General features: G+C 40.9%; 1 protein-coding gene across 4 annotated transcripts in view; it reads left to right on the top strand.

Moving 5' to 3' along the window:
* ROBO1 (roundabout guidance receptor 1) overlaps positions 1–22,680 on the top strand; it is a 1,065,915-nt gene that overhangs the window by 704,796 nt on the left and 338,439 nt on the right. Inside the window, exon 1 of one of the 4 annotated variants that reach the window (XM_075593995.1) lies at positions 568–1,750. The exons of the other annotated variants lie outside the window; for them this stretch is intronic. Within the exon in view, the coding sequence (XP_075450110.1) occupies positions 1,693–1,750 (58 nt within the window). The 5' untranslated portion in view covers positions 568–1,692. Of the gene's footprint in view, positions 1–567; positions 1,751–22,680 lie in introns of those variants that run through there. 4 annotated transcript variants of the gene reach the window in all.

Below are 22,680 nucleotides of genomic sequence, written 5' to 3'. Positions count from 1 at the left end.
GTGGACTTATCTTAGTTTCCTCCACATTATATAGGAAAAATATTAGTGGAATGCTGCTTTTGGCATATAATTTAATTATAACGTATAGAAAATTGGTGAAATAATGTGAGACTGAAAAAAACACAAGGGGCTATGGGTCAGATATTCTGACATTTCCAAACCTTCATTAAAGAAAAGATAAATACCATAACATTAGTAGTTTATATAATAAATACATCACAGCAATACTAAAGTTAGTAAATAGCTGTGTTCAATTGCATTATATTTTACACTTTTGGAAATCCATTTCCTTATACATAATGTATATTTTCCCTGCAAATCTATGTTTTTTTGATGTTTTTTTTTTTTTTTTAGTTATTACACCTTAAGTGTTGGGTTAACCCACTGGGCAGTCATAGAACCATCCTTAACTGAATGAGGTTATGTGTTACATGAGACACTACTATATACAGCAGATGGCAGCAATGAGCCTATGGAGGGTTACGTTTCTAACAAACAACAAAGGAGAAAGAGAATTGTAGGCGGCCCCTTTAAGTAGAGTTGCTGCTAAGCTGCATGCATCGCATGTTTAGAATGAAATGGGGATCTGCTGCAGCCAGAGCAGGAGACAGAAGGGATCAACGGGACCCTGCAAACTTGTGAGCAAGAAGAGAGACCAACACTAACTAACCCACCCAAGGAGAGGGACTCCTGAAGAATCCTCTCTCACAACCAGCTCTTGAATTGGTTTCTAAGGGAGATGTTTTCCTACAGAAGGATTTAGAAGTTGATACCCTCTCGTTTATTTTTTTTTTCACTCCAGTTGAAGTGGTCATTTCATGTGCTTGCAGTTTGACTCCTAAGCTCCAGAAACTGGGAGATGGAGAAGTACATATGTTCTCATTTATCTGGCAACCTTCACTTATAACTAACCCAGATCAATGGACAAACAAAAAGGGTGACAACCAGAATTAAAACACAGGATATTTCTGTGTGCTTGTATTATCATTTTTTTTGTTACATTTACTTCGTTGTTGTTTTGCCTTTTGTAACAACGCTTAACAGTTTTCAGCATCAGGTCCCTTTTCCTGGCTGATCTTCAGCTCAACCCCTGTTTAGCTGCAAACAATGAGAAGAAAGTCAGAAGTTGGTTTCAGCAGCATTAATTAGATGGAAAGCAGAGGGGGCTTTCTTGGATCTGAGTGCTTTATTTTTATTTTGGGGAGTGCTGGATGGTGACAGGAAGAAGTGTTGAGATCTCCTTTCCCAACGCCTGCTGGGATTTAAACATTTCAGGACTTGAGTTTGCCAACCATCCTCTCTCCTAGAGCTGATCCATATCCCATCCTCTCTCCTAGAGCTGATCTCCCTCCCACCCTCTCTCCTAGAGCTGATCTCCCTCCCATTTTCTCTCCTACAGCTGATCTCCCTCCCACCCTCTCTCCTAGAGCTGATCTCCCTCCCACCCTCTCTCCTAGAGCTGATCTTCCTCCTAGAGCTGATCTCCCTCCCATGCTTTCTCCTGGAGCTGATCTCTCTCCTAGAGCTGATCTCTCTCCCATCCTCTGGACTGGAATTTAAACGGTCGCGGGAAACGTTGCTTATATTAAGCTTTGCTGGATTTACAATTCTCTTCAAAGGAGTTCTTTTTTTCTTTCCTAATTGTTTGGATTTCTGGGGCATGAGATTAATCGCAGGCACAACCTGAATACAATGATCTCAGAGTTTGTTCACTTTTGTCTTCTTTGTGGAATGATATGCATCTCCTCAGGTAAGGACAATAAAAAAATAATAATAAAATAAAATATATAAAATGCTATTTATTTTTTGCCACATTTGGACTCAGTAATAAAGGGGATTAAGTGCATGGTGTATCATATTCCTTTGGGCATTCATGTTAGTGTCATAATCCCATAATCAACCCTAATGACGTATTTAAACATTTGGGATGGAACCCATTGAGCATGTATGTTCAGTCCGGAGGCGCTGTGTATTGTTGTGGTTTCAAATCCTACCAGAGCCAACCCAGTGATCTTCGGTAGGTCACTTTGTCACATTGTACTTCTTTGAAAGTAGAATCGCAAACTTGCTCTGCCGGGATTCTACCCCAGAGGTGGCTGCATGATGTCTTGTATATTATTGGCAAGTGCTTTGGAATTGAATAGTGCTATGAAAATGCAGACTATGGCTGGGCTGAAATGTTTCTGGCATGAGGTGAAATGATCCTTCCTCTTCCAGATGTTTAAAATTAGTCTGATTATTACAGTAGATCAGGTTCAGTCAAGAGAAGCTCTTGGCTTTTCTCCTGACCACGCAGAGCAGCCTTGAATGAGAAGCACATCAGCTCTTTGGAGCATTCTTACTAAACAAAGTTGAATTGACAACCTGGATGCATCCCATTGTCATTCCAACAGCAGGGACAGAGCTTGAAGCAACAGGCTATTTATCTTACTGTTTGATGTAGCCCAAGGTTGTAATTAGAGCACATTATAAGGGGCCAACAGGAAACCATCCCCCCTCTTACTTAAAATGAGTTAATACTTGCTACAGAAAAAATGGAGGGAGCTAATGGTAATCCTGTGAGTAAAAGGTAGGAAGGGTGAGGTACACTCCAGATACATAATAATCCCCCTGATTTGTACAGTGATTGAACATAGAAAATACATATTTTTCCCTACACACCTTTGTCCTAAACTTTTATCTAGTTGGAAAGGTGTGTTACATTACATTGGCATTTTTTTAAAAATATATCTTACAGTTGTTACAAACACGAGCACAGGTTTTGCTTCTGTTCAATAAAGAGGACCCCTTCCCCCCTCACCTTACACCCTACACCCTTTTTTCCGACAGTAAATATAATAATTTCTTACAGTGGATTGTGTGTACATGTACTGGGTGAGTGTCAAAGTAATAGTCACTTTGCAGGGGACCACAGAAACACCAATAATTATTTAATCAATGCAAATTGCATCTGTAATGGGATACACTGTGAACTAAGCATATGTATATCTGCATTTGATATGAGTGTTTTTTTTTTTTAATTGGTATTCGAGAATACATATATTCTGGTAATATTTTTGAAATTAATCTACTTGGGTAGTTAAGTGCCTTAGATAAGCATCAAGTACTCTGTAAACATGTAAATAGACTTAACCTTAATTTAGTGGAGCACTTCTCTAATTAAATGACACAATCTGAGGCTGAGTATTGCACCTTTCTTTCTTTTTCAGGAATGTACATTTTACAAACCAGGAAGAAATGAATAACTGTGCCCCACTTTAACTTTTGTTCACTGGCTAATTTATTGGTTTGGTTTAGCTTTAAATTATTTTGATTGCACCCTCTGGTAACGTTTATTTGTATGTTTAGTGAATTGTCAGGATGATCTATGGCGGAAGAAGAGATTACTGAAGAGATAGAAGACTTAGTGGCCATTAGTTACTGTTTGAGCTGGTGTGACTTGTTGCTGAATGTTATCAAGCCTCTAGATTAAAGATAGGCTCATACCAACACAGCTAGTGATAACAGCTTTCTTGGGTTTACAATCCAATGTTGTCACTTGACATTTTTTCACACAACTTTCTTCAAGTTACAACGTTGATATATATATATATATATATATATATATATATATATATATATATATATATATATATAAATATATATATATATATATATATATATATATATAGTGACACTGTGTGCTCATTTGCATGTCATTTCCCAGAATCCCTTGCTGCAGTGGAAGTGCTGTATGCTGGGTGATAATGGGGAAAGGCGGGATTGCAGACCTGCCTAAGACATGCAGATGAGCATACAGTTATATTTGCATATATATATATATATATATTTGTGAGCATTGCATTACTTTGTACTGCTATCCTGGTTCCTGTGGATCTCAGGGGGTTAATATTCTCTTGTGCTGCCTATTTTCCACTCAATTCCATCCATTTATGCACAAGGTCAAAGGACACCTGAGAACAACATTTCTTCTTTGTACAATTGGAATTGTTGGATGCTGCGGCATCATTTCAGGGACGTGTTTTACTCCCAGTGCAGGTATTGTGAATCTGTAGCATACGTTGGACATTCGGAACAAGGTCAAAACTTTCTCTTTTTATTATAAGATTGTGTATTTCAAAGGGCTCAATTTCTCTGCTACACCAGCATTTTATTTTTTCAATTGTTATCTTTTTTTGCCTATAATAACTTTATTTCATATAGCACTTTTCTTCCAATTGGACGCAAAGCACTTGACAATTACAAACTAGCACACTGCACAATGCACAATAAATTGTTCAGGCACAGTCCTTGCCCGGACGGGATTACAAATCTTTTGGTGCCTGAGGTACAGGGAGATAGAGTTGACACTTGTGCAAGGTCACAATTAGCTGGCACTGGGATTTGATCCTGGCTCCCGTGCATCAAAGTCAGTGCCTTCACTCACTGAGCTTCTCCTTCATCCTTGGACATCTTGGCAGCATGCTGAAATACAGACAAAGAGAACATTACGTCTAAGGCTGCGGCCCCACTGGCGCTGACTGCGCAAATGCTTGAGTGGTGACATCACCAACTCTCCAAGCTTGAGCACGGGTGTCCTGTGAATTTTGCGAGAGCGCGCGGTGGGGTTGCATGGGGGGCCTATTGAGCGCGCCTCGAACACTCTTTTTTTTTTTTTTTACTTTTTTTTGACTTCCCAAGCACCAAGCTTGGGAAAGCGTGCATGCCTGCGCGCGTCGTGTGAGCGAGGACGTGAGAATTCACTTTACACAAAGTGAACTCGGCAAGCGCCGCCCGCTCAGCGCTAGCGGGGACGCAGCCTAAGGAGGGATGCTATTAGAACATATTATTATTATGTTTTATTTGTATGGGGAGGGGTGATAACAACATTGTATAAAAACTGAAACAATAGAAAGGCGGCCTTTAAAAATCACATTAAAACAAACCTGTATCAAATCTAACCTTATATCTGATTTAGTGTGAAGAGTGAGAAAGAAATCAGATGCTGCACCCAATGCTCTTAACCTTGCTTTTATTTTATTTATGTATTTGCACCAATTTCACTTGGAAATATGCTGTACCTGTCGATACATAGTGCGTAACCTGGTAAAGTAATTGCTTGTGTCACGGCAGAGGCTTTGGCCTCACCGCTAGGCCTCAATCACGATAGTACCACGAGAAAGGATAAAGAAAAAATCAAATGAAGTATATTGGAATATATTTATCCTGCTTTTTTTTAAATACATATTTTAATCCTATTAAAATGAACACAGACATATTTTGGCCAGTGTCAATGTGTAGCAATTCTTAAACAGAGTTTATTGGTAGATTAAGTATGAGTATTCCCCAAAATATACCAATCAACACTTCATGCTTGGATTTTTAAATACCTTGGAGATAAGCTGAGAAATATTTTTGAACATGCATGGGGGTGGTTCTGTTTTTCACAGGACATTTTGACAGGTGGTTTTATGAACAGCATTCCCAATTCCATTGAACAGTTCAAGCATGGATAGAAGATATAGTTACAAATTAATGAACACTTGGGAAAGATGAGTATGTATTTGTTATTCACCAACTGTGTATAAAAATACACAGCAACTGCAGTCCCAAAAAGGTTAAGGCTGAGGCAGTGTCAACAACTCTCTTACTTTCGTCAGCTTTTTTAACATTAATTAAAAAGTAATTAATGACGACGAATATTAATATCTGTCTTCTAAAATATCACACTCATCAAAGTTGCCTTGAAATTAGGTCTCCAGAGTGAAGTGTGTACACATGTCTGTTTGAGAGTTTGTTCAGTGAGTTGTGCTCTGTTTATTAGTTTTAATGACATTAAACCACATGGGGCCATAGTGCTGGTGGTATTCCTTAACATTAAGGAGATCACATGTCTGAGAGTTATTAAGGTAACATCCTAAAACATGGAAAATGCAATCTATGTCAACAGGATATATACCAGAAACCTTAACACTGCTACTTACCCAGTACTCTTTGGATTATGTACAGTGAGCGATGTTCTGGGTGAACACACATTTTCATGTATATACATGTTACAGGGAGTTGAATTAGCACCCATAGTACTGTACTTGCTAAAATGTAGACTTGCAACAGGTGAAGTTACAGTTATTTAAAGGTGCATGCCACATGCTGTACATACCATTGAGTACTGTGATTCTCCAGACTCTGTCCACACTTTGCAATCATTAGCCATTTTCATTGATGACTAAATAGGAATGCATCCTTGCTATTAAAGGCACACTGACTAAACCCCTTCTAAAGTCATATTACTGAATAATTATATTTCACATAGCTTGGGTTTAGACCAGGGCTGGCAAACTCCAGTTCTCAAGGACCACCAACAAGTCAGGTTTTAAGGATATCCCTTCTTCAGCATAGGTGGCTCAATCAGTGGATCAGTCAACGAATGAGCCATCTGTGCTGAAGCAGGTATATCCCTAAAATCTGACCTGTTGGTGACCCTCGAGTACTGGAGTAGGCCACCCCTGGTTTAGACTATAGTCAACAATGAAGAGGCTATGAAAATATGAGTTGGGATAAACCCATCCAAAATTTTATTTTGTACACGTATCAGAATATTTAGTCTAAAGAATAAAGTTTGCTTGTTTATATGAACCAGACTTATTTTCAAAAAATGCCTCTCAATTTATTTTTACTGTAACTCTGTCTCCGATGCAACGTGTCATAATGATCCAAAATGGACCCAATTCTAGATTTCTTCATCAAAAAAACAAGATCAAGTACACAAGTGACTTTGCTCAAGCTTGTCATAAGCTTTAAATGAACTAGCTAGATGTAAACTGAACCTAATAAGCCAAGTGTGCTTTAAACAGGAATGTTATTGATTTAATAAATGTGGAGAGGACCCAGATGAGCAATTAAGTTATGGGAATGCAAGACACCTGGCCTAAGAATGAATTCAGTTTCTAAAAGATCTGGTTTCATACAAGGGCCTAGAGCACTAAATCGCATAACTATCACATTTAATGTAACAACAGAAGTAACCATATATTTATGTATTGCTCTGTACTAGTTTAAAGAAAGTGAAAAATGACAGTGCTGGGTTACATAGAATTTTTGGGGGGACCGTCACTTTAAAATGAATGTTATCTTCAGTTATGTAATTTTTTTTTCCTTTAACATTTCAGATTTGACTTTAAGTATACAGTGAAACACTTTACGATCTTTCGTTATATAATTCATTACTCTATTAGCCTTTTGGGGAATGTATTCCAAGTTTCTTCCGCGTGTCATATATTCCAGTGCTGGCAACAAGAAACATCTATTTATCAAGTCCTGGAGTATTTTAGGCAGTAATCAATCAGTAATTGTACCTACTCTGTTCTTAAAAGGAGGAGCAAAGAAGGGAAGTACTAGCAGGAGATTTTATCAACGACATTAAACTACTACAAAGCACTGCAGGGGCTATGTACTAAAATTGGGGCCGAGAAATCTCATTTTAAATTGTACTGTCGTGCCCCTTTGCACTAGCCTGAAATTTCCCAATCTGTTCCATCAGCGTCAAAGTCGGACAGCGCTCGGCTTGCAGATATGATTGGCATCCACTAAAGATGAATGTTTTTATGTAAAAGGTAGAAAGTGCATCAAAACGTCCGGCAAGGTCAACTTGCTGTAAACTGTGACAAAGCTGTTCCCGATGTCAGCAAACAATGAAGTTGCTATGTATCAAGGAGATTTCATTATGTACAGTAGGTTTTTTAAAGCATGTTCTTGTATAGTGCTACTAGTTTTTTACATAGCGCTTAACAGAGGCATTTTGGAGGCACAGGTCCCTGTCCCATGGAGCTTACAATCTGTTTTTTGGTGCCTGAGGCACAGGGAGATAAAGTGACTTGCCCAAGGTCACAAGGAGCTGACATGGAGGATTTGAACCAGGTTCCCCTGCTCCAAACTCGGTGCCAGTCAGTGTCTTTACTCACTGAGCCAATCAAAACATTTCATTTTCACAATATGTCAAATATTAACAATATAAAAAATATTACACTAATAATTTATATTTAATAACACTTATAATAAATATAAAAATGCACATCATTCTGTTTTCATTTAATTTGTATCAGATAAACAACATAACAATTGAAACAACTAATTATGCTTCATGTATGAAATATTCATTAATACAACGCACAGTTTATGAAGGTTGATGCATTAAAAAAAAAAAATTATAATAGCATGTTCTTGTATAGCGCTGCTAGTTGTAAGCAGTGCTTTACAGAGACATTTTGCAGGCAAAAGTCCCTGCCCCGTGGAGCTTACAATCTATGTTTTTGATGCCTGAGGCACAGGGAGATAAAGTGACTTGCACAAGGTCACAAGTAGCCAACACTGGGAATTGAACCAGGCTTCCATGCCAGTCTCAGTGCCAGTCAGTGTCTTTACTCACTGAGCCTCTCCCTCTCCCTAAATGCAAATATAATCTTAGTTCATAAGGGCCTTCATGTTTGCTAACAAAAATTGAACAAACAAGAACTTTTTAAGCACGTACCCTCTTAAAACTAAAATAAATAAAACAAGTGTAATTTCCTAGTTCGTAAATTAATGCATTTCTGCAACAGAGGCAGGAAAATTAAGTGGGCTAAATAATACCATAGTAATATCTAGTTTAAATGTAAAACAGGGGTTGCCAACTTCAGTCAAAGAATGAGCCACTGATTGAGCCACCTGTGCTGAAGCAGAGATATCCTGACTACCCGACCTGTTGGTGGCCCTTGAGGCCTGGAGTACGCTACCCTTGATCTAGAATATGTGATCAATGGCCATGCTTACTGCCAAAGGGAATTTGTCAGAGAAGCAATTAAAATGTGTACTGGTGAATAAATAGCCCCACCAAAATACTCCAGATATAAAATCCAATACAAATAAAATGAAGCACAAATGGGTAATTTTAGCAATGGTGCAAAAATATATATTTTTGATTTTTAATCAAAGTGTTCCGGATGCAAAACTGGGGTAATATTGCAGCAGTACATTTATCACAGGAGGAATTGGTTTCAGCGGGATTAATGTTCCTTGATAAATGTAGTTCAGTTTTCTGCTCAACCTTAACCCCAATTGTACGGCTTTTCAAATGAAATCCTGAAGCCCACATCCTCTGAGCTCTAGGCACATATACTGCTTTTCCTCGTGAAAGAAATACAAATGAAATTGTGCGAATGTCCTCAAATTTGCTTCGTATAACTTCCCACCGATTGCCGCAGAATTTCGTGGCATTCGCCAGAATGTTATGAAATTGTGTAAAAGGGGCCATGTGATGGTTTGCCATGTACTAGGATACTGCAAATGTCTTTAAATTTCCTTCACGGAATTTTCCTTGAAAAAAAATATACAATATCGGCAAATCCCACCCGGTTTGCAAACTTTTGGGGGGGAAAAAATCACACATCTTTAATCACAAAAGAAGTGAGAATACTGGGATTATGGTAATAGCCATACAAATGACTTTACCATCACAGCTCATCATTATTTTTCTTTATACTGCTGCTGTTGCTTCTCACATAATTTAGTAATCAGCGCAGTGATGCAATTTGAACGTTTTCATAGCAGTACCAATTGTTATAGCAGTATGCACAACCTAGGTAAAAAGGTTACGTGTGTAAATGTTATTCATGTTCGGATTACATTGCAAACAATAACAATAAATGAGCAGTCCGCGCTCATTGATATATATCAATGATATATAATAAAAAAAATTATGAAATGCAACAATATATATATATATATTTTGCATTTCATCATTTTTTTTACTGATTTCAATAGATTTTTTTTTTACCTTTCCAATGTTTTTATTGTGTTTTAAATCTGATGTTTCGTTCAGGAGATCTAAGCGTTTAAAATATGAAGTCTCTGGGAGGTTAAACTGGTGCTCTAGCCAGAGCCCAGTGCAGACTATTGGTCCATGTGACCAGGGCTTTAAACTCCAATGAGATACTGGCACCCCCTACTGCAGCAGGGGGTTTGAGTGCTATTATTTGGGTTTCTTTCTCTCTGTGTTCCATTTATCACAATACCCAACAGCACCTTTCCCCCACCACTTCCCTTTGCACTAGCTGAAGCGGGGTACCTCTACTATTATCCACCCCCTACTGAAGTAAGTATCTCGGGAAGCAGGTGGTCCCCAGAGCTGAAATTAATGGGGTTCAACTCCGGAGATTCCCTGCTTCGATCGTATGTAAAAAAGGAAGAAGAAAAAAATGCTGCATGTATTGCTGTTTAAAGCAACCTTAGAATTATATAATGGGCTCTTAAAAATATGAAAAGCAGGCTGCTGTGTCACAGAAATTGTGCTGTAAGCAGGCCATCTAAAATGTAAGCAATATGGGTTCTATCGTTTCAATGCAGACACTCCTGGACATATGTAGAATGTAAGATTTCCTCTTGTGATTAGATCATCTTCATCAGTACGATGCTTAGTAGAACAATGCAACCAGCTTTCTTCTTGTCATCATTATTCAAATGTTTCATCATGTTAGTATTCATGTATCAGTTGAGTTTCTTCTACAGTTATCACAAGCTTCGGAAGCAGATTCACTTTAGTTTATAATATTCATGATTGATCAGGAGGAAATTGCCACACATGTCAAATACAGAACCACTAAGAGGTTATTGCTATCTGTGGAATTGCCACTCAAATGTAAGGCTCAAGGAGCATCCGAAATAATGACATTCTCATGATTGTAATTTTTTTTTAATGCAGTCTCTATGATATTTGAACTAAAGATGCACATGGAAGCTCCTTTCTTCACGATAGCGTATGCATTTATTCAGGCGGTACTTTAGACTTTCATTCTGGTTCAGATTAAAGTAAAAGCTTTCAGGCTTATTTTATTCATATACTACACAGTTTAAGCAACACTGAAATTTTAAGCTGATGGGAGGAAGGATTGAAATCCCTGTCCATTACAACCAAAGCCCTAACGTTCAGGGACACGAAACACTAGGGAGTCTCTGTAGTGTAATTCAATCCAACTTTACCATAAAAATAAAAAAAACATCCCGGATAATGGGAACCCCTCTTTCCTAATCTTTGCAGCTCTGTGCTTCATGTATACCAAAGTTCTGCAGCAAGATCCCAGTGCTTTTAAGACTTTAGTCATAATGACAATGTAAATGGTCTCTATAGTGGTGGAAGTAGCGGTATGATACTTGATTGCAGTAGAGCATGAACAATGGATCAAAGAATATTTAAATGCATTCTGCTATATTCATGCTTTAGAAAGAGAAAGGTGACGGTCCTTACTAAAAACAGATCTTCTGTCGCTGAATAGCATTGCATGGGAAATGCCAGTTTATTATGTAGCCACATCTGTAAATAGTGAAATATACAGATATATGTTATGCCTAATATGTTGCATAATTTGTTGTGCCCTATAACAGTATTTTTACAAGTTATACCAGGATGCAGATAGTAAAAATACATTACCAGTGTGTTTTTAGTTTTGGATTAATTCATAGTTTCCTAAAATTGAGATTCCCCCCCCCTTTCACCCAGAAACTTTACAAGGGGAGATTAGACTGACAGGGGGATCAGAAAGAGAGGGTACTGTATGACAAAGAGAAAGAAGGCAGTTTTTCCCTGCATCTAAAATCTAATGAATAAAAGTGGAATCCTTGTATTTAATTGGGACAACCCCCTAATGTTGGTTACACTGCATTGTAAGCCAAATACTAAATAGGGGTTCATTTTCAGGAGGGGTACAAATGTGAGAACCTCTGAAATAATAACATGAATGCAGTCAGGCAAGGTATCAAAGGATGGTGTTAGTGAGGGTGTAGGCATTTGGATTCACAGAGGGGGGTTCGTTACAGACTAAGGAAAAGGTGAGTAAAGTTGTTCTAGGAACAGAATAGCAATTGTGTGTGAAGAGGTTAGTCAGGTTTTATAGTTACAGTGCCAATGATGATAAATTGCATAATAAAGCTAGATGTGAGGTTAGAAACATGTTTACGTACTTCCTGGAAGTCTGGAACAATAACTTTGTCTGGACATCTAGGAGCCTTATTAAGTAAACAATCAGTAATGCAATAATGTATCAGTAACAAGGATTGAAATCTGTATAATCAATATACAACACAAATTTACACAGTAAACTTTACTACCTTTAGGTCAAAGAGGTTGAATGCAGGGAAACTATGAGAACAACTCATTTTATGGTTCCTTGTTCATGACAGAGCAGAAATATCTTGTTGACCTAGCAGTAAGTAGTAAGAGTCTGCTTCCTCTTCGTCAATAAAACTGACATCCTACTGAGATCAAAAGGCTGTATCTGCCCTCCCCCTACTTTAGATTGGCAGTCACAATAACCACAATAGCCACAAGGTGTTATCCAGTAGATACATGAAATCTGTGTTGCACAAGTATTTTTTCGAATTGATGAGATGTAATTATATATAATCTGCTAAATGTTTTTGTCCACTTAAAAATATGTTTCATACTTACTATTATTTATTACTACTATTATTGACTATTTTGCAGTCATTAAATTAGTAAGGTCTTCCCATCATTCTTGAAGTTCCAACCATATAGCCATAAATTCTGAAACTACAAAGGTCTACAATAAAGAATGTCAGTTATACGGTACTATGCTCATGCTTATTGTTGTTGCAAATTGTCTGGTAAGCTATATCTGGCAATGTTTCTCTTTTAAGATGTATCTTAATGTTGTAAAAACAACATTGCTATACTTGTTAGTGAGATACTTCTCTTTATCTTTGTTCCTGTCAGTCAAATGTGTGGCTGCTGTCATAGTTGCTTCCCGCTGTGTAGAAGGTCAAGTGGCTTTGCCATGGTCACGTCTGTCAACAATGCATCTTATATTGAAGGGAGACTGGACAACTGAAGTATTAGTGCAAAGATTTATCTGGTAGCTCTTCTTCTACAGAGCAGTTATATGGTATGCCGAGCCATTCCCCTAGGTGACACTTTGCATATGGAAATAAGCCTGCTGCCCGGGTTTTCTTAGGGCACTAAATATTTTCCTGCATTATACATGCAACAATGCAGACAGATCAGCCGTAGTCCACAGCAAAGTAACAGCAAAAGCTACAAAGTATCAATATCCATAGTTTTCATGAGAATTAAAGACATGGAGACTTATTCTATAAAGTACAATACAGGCTAAGTGGCGGTACCACACAACAAGCCCCATTGAAGTCTGTGCGTAGCGCAGGGTAAGTGCTACTGCACTTTATTGAGTAAGGCCCATTGTGCATTTTGTGTGATGTTTTAAATATTGATAGATGTTGTTTTTCACACGTGCTTTGAATGTACATTTGTATTCAACCGACATACACTTGCAAATACACAAAACTAATACAAATTGACAGCACTCTTGCAGTTTTGTGTTACAAACAAAGATTAGTCTATGCTAGTATCCACGTGTGAATTGATGAAGTCTCCATGTGGCATTAGTGACCTCTTATTTATTTTTTTTTATGTTTTTTATGATAGGCATTCTTGTTTCTTAAAACTGTTGCAGCTTGTTCCACTCTTTATATTCATCAATAGGAAGAGAGGGGCAGTTCGCTTTTGCTATTATTTAAGGGCCATAGCTTACTATGTAAAGAATTCTTCAAATTCTTCGGATTTGCTTGAAGTGACTCTAACAGAATATAATGGGGGTCAAAGAAAATTGTACAATGCATAAGAACAAGACACAAAACAGTAACATGATAACTGCTACTGAAAGTTCAAACATTTGAATTTGCAGACCAAAATAACCTCTCGCTTCCTATTCAGACCAGTGAAATATAGGCCTCCTTCATTTTGAAGTACTTGGTGTTGTTTTAATATTTGAAGTTGTGATGGGTGTCGCTATTTTGAACGAGTTCTGACATGATCTGCCTTGAAGGAGATCTTTGTAGTCAGTGAAGCCTCTTTATCACATGTCTAGTTAATTTATAAGGGGAGTGATGGGAAGCTCCTCTGTTCCCTTCTCCCAATTCCTGCATTTGAGTAATACATCAATTTATAATATTTCAGACCGTGGAAGTGGGAAATTCTAATGAGCTCAGTCACTAGTGGCTCTAATTGCTTCCCTTTTACATTCCTCTTTTTCACTACAACAGATATTTGCATTTTATTTTGATTAAATGCAGATGTAGCCAGGTTTATTGCACGCGCTAACACATTATGGTGGGAAATTCTATCATATATTTTGCATTATCACTGGCATTAATTGCTATAGAAAATCGGAGATATTCTGTTTTAATGCAATATTCTGTTTTAGGAGCGGGTACAATAACCCTAGCTACATCTGTACTGCATTGGAATGATGTCTTCTCAGTTTTCGAGACAGATTACATTATAAAATAATAATACTTGGATTTCATTAAATATGACCACCAAGAAATGCTGTATTTGCTGTTTATTTGTTACTTATTGGCAGTATACATTTCATGTTCAGTTTTATTTGCAATTGTTAAATTATTATTATGGTTCAAACTGTTTTAATTTAATGTCCCTCTTTCCAATTTAAAGTTGTAAGCCCACTTAGCTAATCCATTATTACCAATATACACTCTGCCTTGTTCATCCTAATTACATTCTGAGCATAATGGCACAGCAATGATAAAGAACACTTGTGAGCACATTGACATGTCTAAGGCTAAGGCCCCGCTCCCAGAGTCAGCGCACCTGCGCTGCTGACAGGCGGTGCGCTGAGATACACAGACCGCGATCTGCGGTCTGTAGGGAGCGGGAGCCGGAGCTGGAGGTGGGCGGGAGGTGGGAGGTTTGATCGGGAGGTGGGCGGGAGGTGGGAGGTTTGATCGGGAGGTGGGCGGGAGGTGGGAGGTTTGACAGGGAGGGGGGGCGTGGCTTGAGCGGAGGGACCCGCTACTCTCCCCCCCCCCTCCCTCCACGGACTCGGGCTGGAGCTGGAAGGTAAGTTTAAACACACACACGCAGGCACTCATTCATACACGCGCACACACACACACGCGCACACACACACACAGGCAGGCACTCACGCACTCATACACACACACGCGCGCGCACACACAGGCAGGCACTCACGCACTCATACACACACACACACACAGACAGAGGCAGGCACTCGGGCACACACACACACAGACAGGCACTCACGCACTCAGACACATACACACACAGACAGGCACGCACTCAGACACACACACAGAGAAAGGCACTCACCTGCTTTCACTCCACACTCCTCCCCGCTCCCCGAAGCCTCTCCTCCTCCCGCAGCCTCCCCTCCCCATTGGCTCACAGCCACACACGTCACGCGTCAAAGCTAGAAAACACCATTCTCTGGTGTCTCCAGCGGCTGACGCGCTACAGCGTGTAGTGCTCTGTGCAGCCAGTGGGGACCGGGACCGGCTCGCGAGGATTCCCCTGCTGGTGGGGAACTCGCGACCCGCCGCCCGCGCCAACGAGCGCAGCGGGACCGAGGCCTAAGGCTAAGGCCCCGCTCCCAGAGTCAGCGCTCCCGCACTGCAGACAGGCGGTGCGCTGACATACACAGACCGCGATATGCGGTCTGTAGGGAGCGGGAGCCTGAGCGGGAGGTGGGCGGGAGTGGGAGGCTTGACAGGGAGGGGGGGCGTGGCTTGAGCGGAGGGACCCGCTACTCTCCCAACCCCCTGCCTCCACGGACTCGGGCTGGAGCTGGAGCTGTTGAGGGTAAGTTTAAACACACACACGCAGGCACTCATACTTACACACACACACACACACACACACACACACAGGCAGGCAGGCAGGCACTCACGCACTCATACACACACACGCGCGCACACACAGGCAGGCACTCACGCACTCATACACACACACACACAGACAGAGGCAGGCACTCAGGCACACACATACACACACAGACAGGCACGCACGCACTCAGACACACACACAGACAGGCACTCACCTGCTTTCACTCCACACTCCTCCCCGCTCCCCGAAGCCTATCCTCCTCCCGAAGCCTCCCCTCCCCATTGGCTCACAGCCACACCATGTGACGCGTCGAAGCTAGGGATTACAATTCTCTTGTGTCTCCTAGCGGCTGATGCGCCACAGCGTGTAGTAAGCTGTGCAGCCAGGGGGGACCGGGACCGGCTCGCGAGGATTCCCCTGCTGGTGGGGAACTCGCGACATGGCCGCCCGCGCCAACGAGCGCAGCGGGACCGAGGCCTGAGACAGGCCCCCCGAACCTGCCTTACCCCTAAATCACACAGCACACAATGCTCACACTGCAGCCAGAGACAGTGGGTAAAGACATACAAATAAGCTCCTCGGCAGCTTTACTAAGGTTCTATGCAGGGAATCACAACCCAATCTGACAGTAACTGGCACTCAAGTCAATCGCAGTTAATGCCGGATCCGGATCAATCATCAGACCTTCAGACCATCAAGCCTTGGTGAATCCCGATGGTGGTGCGTCACCTTTTGTTTGTTATGCACTTAAACATGAATCCCTTGCAGCTTATGCTTGCTGTTTCACACAGCTCTGAGCAAAGCCTTGGTCAAAGAAATGCATGGCCAGCAAACTGCAGCCAGGGACTCTGGGTAATGACATGCAAATGAGCACTCATAGTACATCTGTCTATGCTTATTATCCTATCTCTTTATGCTTATACAGTACCTGTATTTACTGCTTTCATAATGTATTTCGGTAAGTGGACTGCATGGTTAACAAGTAACAATGACAGATCAAGCACAATCTTTATCAGGACAAAGAAATACAGTGAACCAGGGCCATCGTCAGGGGGGAAGAGAGCTGGGACAATTGTCCCAGGACCAGCTAGTCAGTGCTGGAAGTTGGGCCAAGCCAGTGGTCGGGCCGAACTTCTGTATCCAGCTGCCGTACCTTTGTTTGTTGCCGGGCCCCAGCTCTCAAAAGCTGTGGGGCGTCCTCACCCCAATCCCTCTGCCCCCGCCAGTTGGTGCTGGAAGTCGGGCCTGCGCAGAAGTCGGGCCCAACTTCTGTATCCTCCAACGTGTGAGTAGCGCCCTCCCGCTATGAGGTAAAATTCTCTTTGTAACAGTTCATCTTTATCTACTTTACTTTTGAATTTTAATTTTTGTTGCTGAATAAAGTATAATGTTGTTTCTTATTAATGTATAGTCTTTCTTAACATGTATTCAGTTTGAGTAGAGTGGATGTCCAGCTCTGACTTGCCAAGCAACAAATATCATACAGTAGTTAATACCTTTTGTTCTATTTGGAGACAATGTATAAAGGCAAATGTGGTGCAATTCTGGGGAAACATAAGGCACCATATGTATCAAGGAAGAAAATCGCATGTAAATCAATTGGATATTTTCTTTTATACAGATGTAGCAGTTAACGTAATGTAATAAGTTTACCACATATTACCACAATTTTGACCACAAGCGCCACTAAAAACATATATTGAAACTGCTTTATTTCTTGCACTATTCCACGTTAACAAAGGTAATGATATCTGCTACATATGTAGCTGCACATGTGTGGACGGCAAGCTCCACATGCACGATCGGTGTTTAACGGCCACTTATGCGCATGAGCGATTGGCACTTGCCAACCACGTGTGCGCATGCGCGATCGGTGCTTGCCGGTCGCACGTGCGTATCCGTGGCTGGCAAGAGCACAGAAAAACCGGAACACGTGGGCAGAAATGTCGGGACCTGGGACAAACCGGCAAAAAAAAAGGGACTGTCCTGGCTAAACCAGGACGTCGGATCACCCTCACACCTCACTTTGAGAATTAAAGTGTTAAATAAATCTCTAGCAAAAAACTACTGCACCTTCTGAGATCTAAAAGAGTAAGGGGTGATTAAATCTGTCGCTGTGTGCACTCAGCCTTAGTTGAAGCGAAGCCAGTGTTGTTTCAAATGTATAAAAGTTTAAAGGTGAGATTATACTGACACTTGGCTGGGTGACTTTTACATACAGTATTTGAGTTAGTGTGTGCAAACAAAGAATCTCTTGTTTTCTGCCCTTGTTTAGCGCACAAAGCGTGCATGGCGCATGAAAGAAAATGTGAGAATTTGCTTGTTTTATAATAAATTACAAGTACTGACAGCTGTTCATTTACATTTCGCATTGTTAAACTGACCTTTTTTCTGGTCTTTTGTTTTCTCGTAATTATTAACTATTAAGTATGTTATGTCTGCCATTGGGATTTGCATTCTAAAGCTGATTTCAAAGTTAATAGGTTTTAAAGCTAGTAATGACTGTTTTACACCTTTGCAGAAGAGAAGTTCAAACATTCAGTGTTCTTAGCATGCGTTTCAATGGAAATAAAAATCGCTTCACAATAAACAAAGAAAGAGAACTGAATAGAATAGGCAGAATAAAAGGCAGCAATCTGAATCTTTACCGGGGGAAAGTAGCCACAAGAGCAGGGGTGCTCAAATCCAATCCTCAGTCCCCCCCCTCGCTCCCAAAAGGTCAGGTTTTCAGGATATCCCTGCTTCAGCTAAGGTGACTGAATCAGTCCCTGCTTCAGCTAAGGTGACTCAATCAGTCCATGCTTCAGCACAGATGGCTCAATCAGCCACCTGTGCTGAATTGAGCCACCTGTGCTGAAGCTGGGGATATAATGAAATCCAGACCTGTTGGTGGGGCTAGATGATTGGAGTTAAGCACCACTACATTAGAGTATTGGTCACCAATGCACTAAATCCTTCTCCAACAGCAATCATACATGGAATAAAAGTCATAAAGGACAGGTGGGCACAACTACAGTACTTTCTCTTACTGTAGCAACTGCACCAACATGAGGTACTGATATGGGTCACAAATCCTCCATGCGTGCCTATGACAGTTTAATGTCCTACCATCATAGTTTCTTTATAGTTTCTGCCTAAAATCTCTCTCCTTTTTTCTTAGCTCTTATTTTTGTCTCAATAATTAAGCTCCTTTGGGCAGCGACTTCCTTCCTATTGTCTCAGTTTGTCTTAACATTTATGTTCTCTTTTGTCATACAATGTTATTGTCCTCCCTCCCACATTGTGCTGTGGAATATATTGGCACCACAACGATAAAAGATAATAATCATGCATATTACTGCTTCCTCTCGCCTACTGGACATCATCAACTAGATTTCCTTTCCTTTACCTTCTGTTCTGTCTCTTCCGGCATCTCAGTGCTGACCATCGTGCCAGGACATCATGTCATGGAGCCACGGTTATGTCCAGAGCATCATATCTCTTAACTTCGATATTTCTCCTCCCACTACATCGATGTAGTTGCATTTGTGACATCAGCAATGCTTTACCTTGTCTCGGTGCTGTCTGTGGTCGGCTGAGCGGTGGAAATGATGGACGCCAGAAGTTTTTATAATACAACTTCAATCTTTATTTGTATTCCCATGCTTAGGAATTTTGCGGATCACTGGTACATGTAGATTGACATGGTTTTACTTCATTTCATCCATACCACTATCACTCTTGATACTTGTCTTCCTTGCTTGAGTGCCCACTCTTAATACTCGTGGGAGGCACATTTACTTCATATAGTAGTTGCTTCATACTGTGATTGGCCCCCCTTTATAATACCATCTTGGAGATCCCTTTTACTGAGGGCCCCTGCTAGATCCTGGCCTATTATGTGTAATTTTACTGTTACTTTCCTGCCCTGTTATGGAACTACCACTTCCTCAGGGGTTACTGAATACTGTGGATGGGGATCCGCTTGTATGCTGATCCCCAGACATCCTGGTGGCTTTTCTGCTTTGCTCACTGAGGCATGTCGGCATTCTCATTACTTGGACATAGTCTTTTAATATGGCCATACTATGGGATCCTAACTGATGGGGCACTATCCTTAACTGCAACACAATAAAAGGGGGGCCTGACCTATACAATAATTTAGGGAATCTATCCCCTACCTCTACTCCCCGAGGCTCCTCTCTTTCTGCCACATAGGAACCTCACTCCCAGAACTCTCTGCTTCCTCCTTTATACCTCGTAGGACACACTAGCTCTGTGTCACCACAGGGTGGAGAATAGCATTGCCTGCATTACCATTAACTCATTGTAGTATACTAGTAAACCCACAAGGAGGGGACGGGGACGGGGGGTTACATGACTAGTTTACAAGCCTTTTTATGCTCTTTAACAGGTATGAAAATTGCCAGGGCGCCTAAAATGTAGTCCTTGGCATCTGTGTTTTGCGATGCAGAGTGACCTGTAAGTCACTGCCGCAGCCGGTCACAGCATGCTCGATCCTGCTTTGCTAGCACGACATGAAACCAGGATTGGGTGACGACTGACAGTGCTGCACCGCTTATTGTGTAGTGCCGGGAGAGAAGATGCTAGAGGTGCACAACTGCTGAGGGAGGGAGAGAGGCACTGTGTCCGCCCTTCCTCTCAATAAGGGACATGGGAGAAGTGCCACTGTGTATGTGTTTGTGTGTGTATGAGTAAGTGAGTGAGTGTATCAGAGTGAATCTGTGTATGATAGTGAGTGTTAATGTGAGGGTTTGTGTGAGTGTCAGTGTGTGTCACAGATACACAGTGGCACACACGCACTTGGACATATTTAATACAGAGTTGCCATGTGTACAGTATTGAACTGAACTTTTCTGTATTTGGACACCATCCAGTAAAAGAATTAAGGTAATACTGAACCTGTATGTGTCCGGTATTACCTCTCTGGACATACAGTAGTGACCTAACCGACATGGGGGGCCGCGGGATTTCCCTTAGTGGGGAGGGTGCAGGGCGGTTGCTAGGGAGCTGGGCAGCTTCATCCTGACTGGCTGCTGCTGGGTAATGTAGCAATCACAAGGAGGTGTCAGGGACCTGGTGGTGGAGCAAAGGAGAGGAGGAAACAGTATGGAGTAGAAAGAAGTGAGAGCGGTGTGTGTGTGTCTTGAGCACGTAGCACCTTTCACCACCGTGTCCTGTATTTTTGGAGAAGCCACCTGGCACCCCTACATACAGAGCCACCGACGGGGTGGGGGGTGGATAATTTTTAGGAGCTATCATTTTTTTCTACTAGTTTGCCTTTTATTGACTGCCAGAAAATAATATTTCTCATAAACATATTACATTCTTTCTAAGGAGTAAATGTAAAATAAATATGCTGTATATTTTAAACTGCTTTGATTTCATTTCTTGTGTGGAATTGTCTTTGTAGTTTATATATATATAAACCCCCTCCACCCCTGCAAACAACAACAACATGTTGAGTGGTATGTTAGAAGTATATTATATAAGGCTAAACAGGTTTGAGCAGGATTTTTTGTTTGAGTGGGTTAAAAGTGCATACATTGTCTCTGTGATTAAGTATAAAAGTGTCACAGGAAAAGATTACTATTATTTGCCTTCTTTATTTGCTTTATTTCATAAGCTTGTCATGTCATCCATTCAGCCAGAAGCTGAACCCTTTCTTCCCTGTAAGCACTCAACTAACAATTATACAATTATTATACTCGTGTTCAAGGTTCAATCAGCTTACATAAGAGCGTCTTGTGAAAAATATTAAAAGGAAAAATATTAAAAAAAACAGAAAATGCAGGTAGTATGTTGGTTGCATGATACCTTGTATTGGACAAGCAAATCACTGGAGCATTCAATTACTGAAATAGCAACCCTGTGAGGTTTAAAAAACATGTATACTGTAAGCTATTAGCTACTCCCCTCTAGTCATCTTTTTATGTATTACTTGAGCTAAGGGGAAAACAGGTTACAGATCTCTTTTTTATTATAACATCTTGAAAGATGTATCACATTTCACAATGAGTCATTTTCTTTCTGTATTAAGTCAATAAGATTATATATATATTTAGGGATTCCAGTTTTCAATGAAAAAAATAAGTACGAAAACACCCTATGGAACACCACCGACAAATTAGTGGGGGTTTACGGTTAAAAACCATAAAACGAACACATTTGCCACCAATGATTTGGTTGGTGGAGCGTCTTCGCGTGATGCTCTTCCCACGAGCTATGATTACTACCGCCCGGGAATGTATGTGGCTACAGGAGAGGAAGCAGCATTACCATGTGATACAGCAGCCGAGGGAAGGAGGAGAAAGAGCCGAGAGTGATCCAACCAGTACCTGAACCCCATCTCCCCCCCCCCCCACCCTCCTCCATATTACCTATGCTATTTGATGTGTGTGAGAGAAAATCTAAACACATAATTATACAAACACAGTCCCTGCAAGCGCAAAACACAAACCCACTACACTATATATAAATAAAAGTTGACTGAAAACCCTCCACCGTATAGCACATAGCAAATAAAAATATTACTTGTGAGCACGTCTTAGACAGGTCTGCAACCCTTCTTTTCACCATTATCACCTAGCATACAGTGCTTCACCTAGCATCACCTAGCATACAGTTGCAGCAAAGGATTCTGGGAAATTACATGCAAATGAGCACAGTGCCAGATTTTTGTCTTAAATCCATTATTACATGGAACCCTTAAAACAATGCTCACTGTTTTAAGCACAGCCTGGGATCAGATGCAAAGCCAGTTACCCACTCACAGGCAGCTAATTCGACCTTTTGGGTCTCATTAGTGTGAGGTTGATTGTACTGGATTTGCAATTTAAGACATGGGTAGGTTTTCACCACACATTATTTAGGTGTGTGTGTGTGTGTGTGTGTGTCGGTGTGTATTTTGAGCACATTCACATGTCTTAGACAGGTCTGCACCCCTGCCTTTCAACCATTATCATCTAGCATACAGTGCTCCCACTGCAGCAAGG

This window comes from Ascaphus truei, chromosome 3 (assembly GCF_040206685.1).
Source record: "Ascaphus truei isolate aAscTru1 chromosome 3, aAscTru1.hap1, whole genome shotgun sequence".
Taxonomy (NCBI): domain Eukaryota; kingdom Metazoa; phylum Chordata; class Amphibia; order Anura; family Ascaphidae; genus Ascaphus; species Ascaphus truei.
This window is presented reverse-complemented; position numbering and strand designations above follow the sequence as displayed.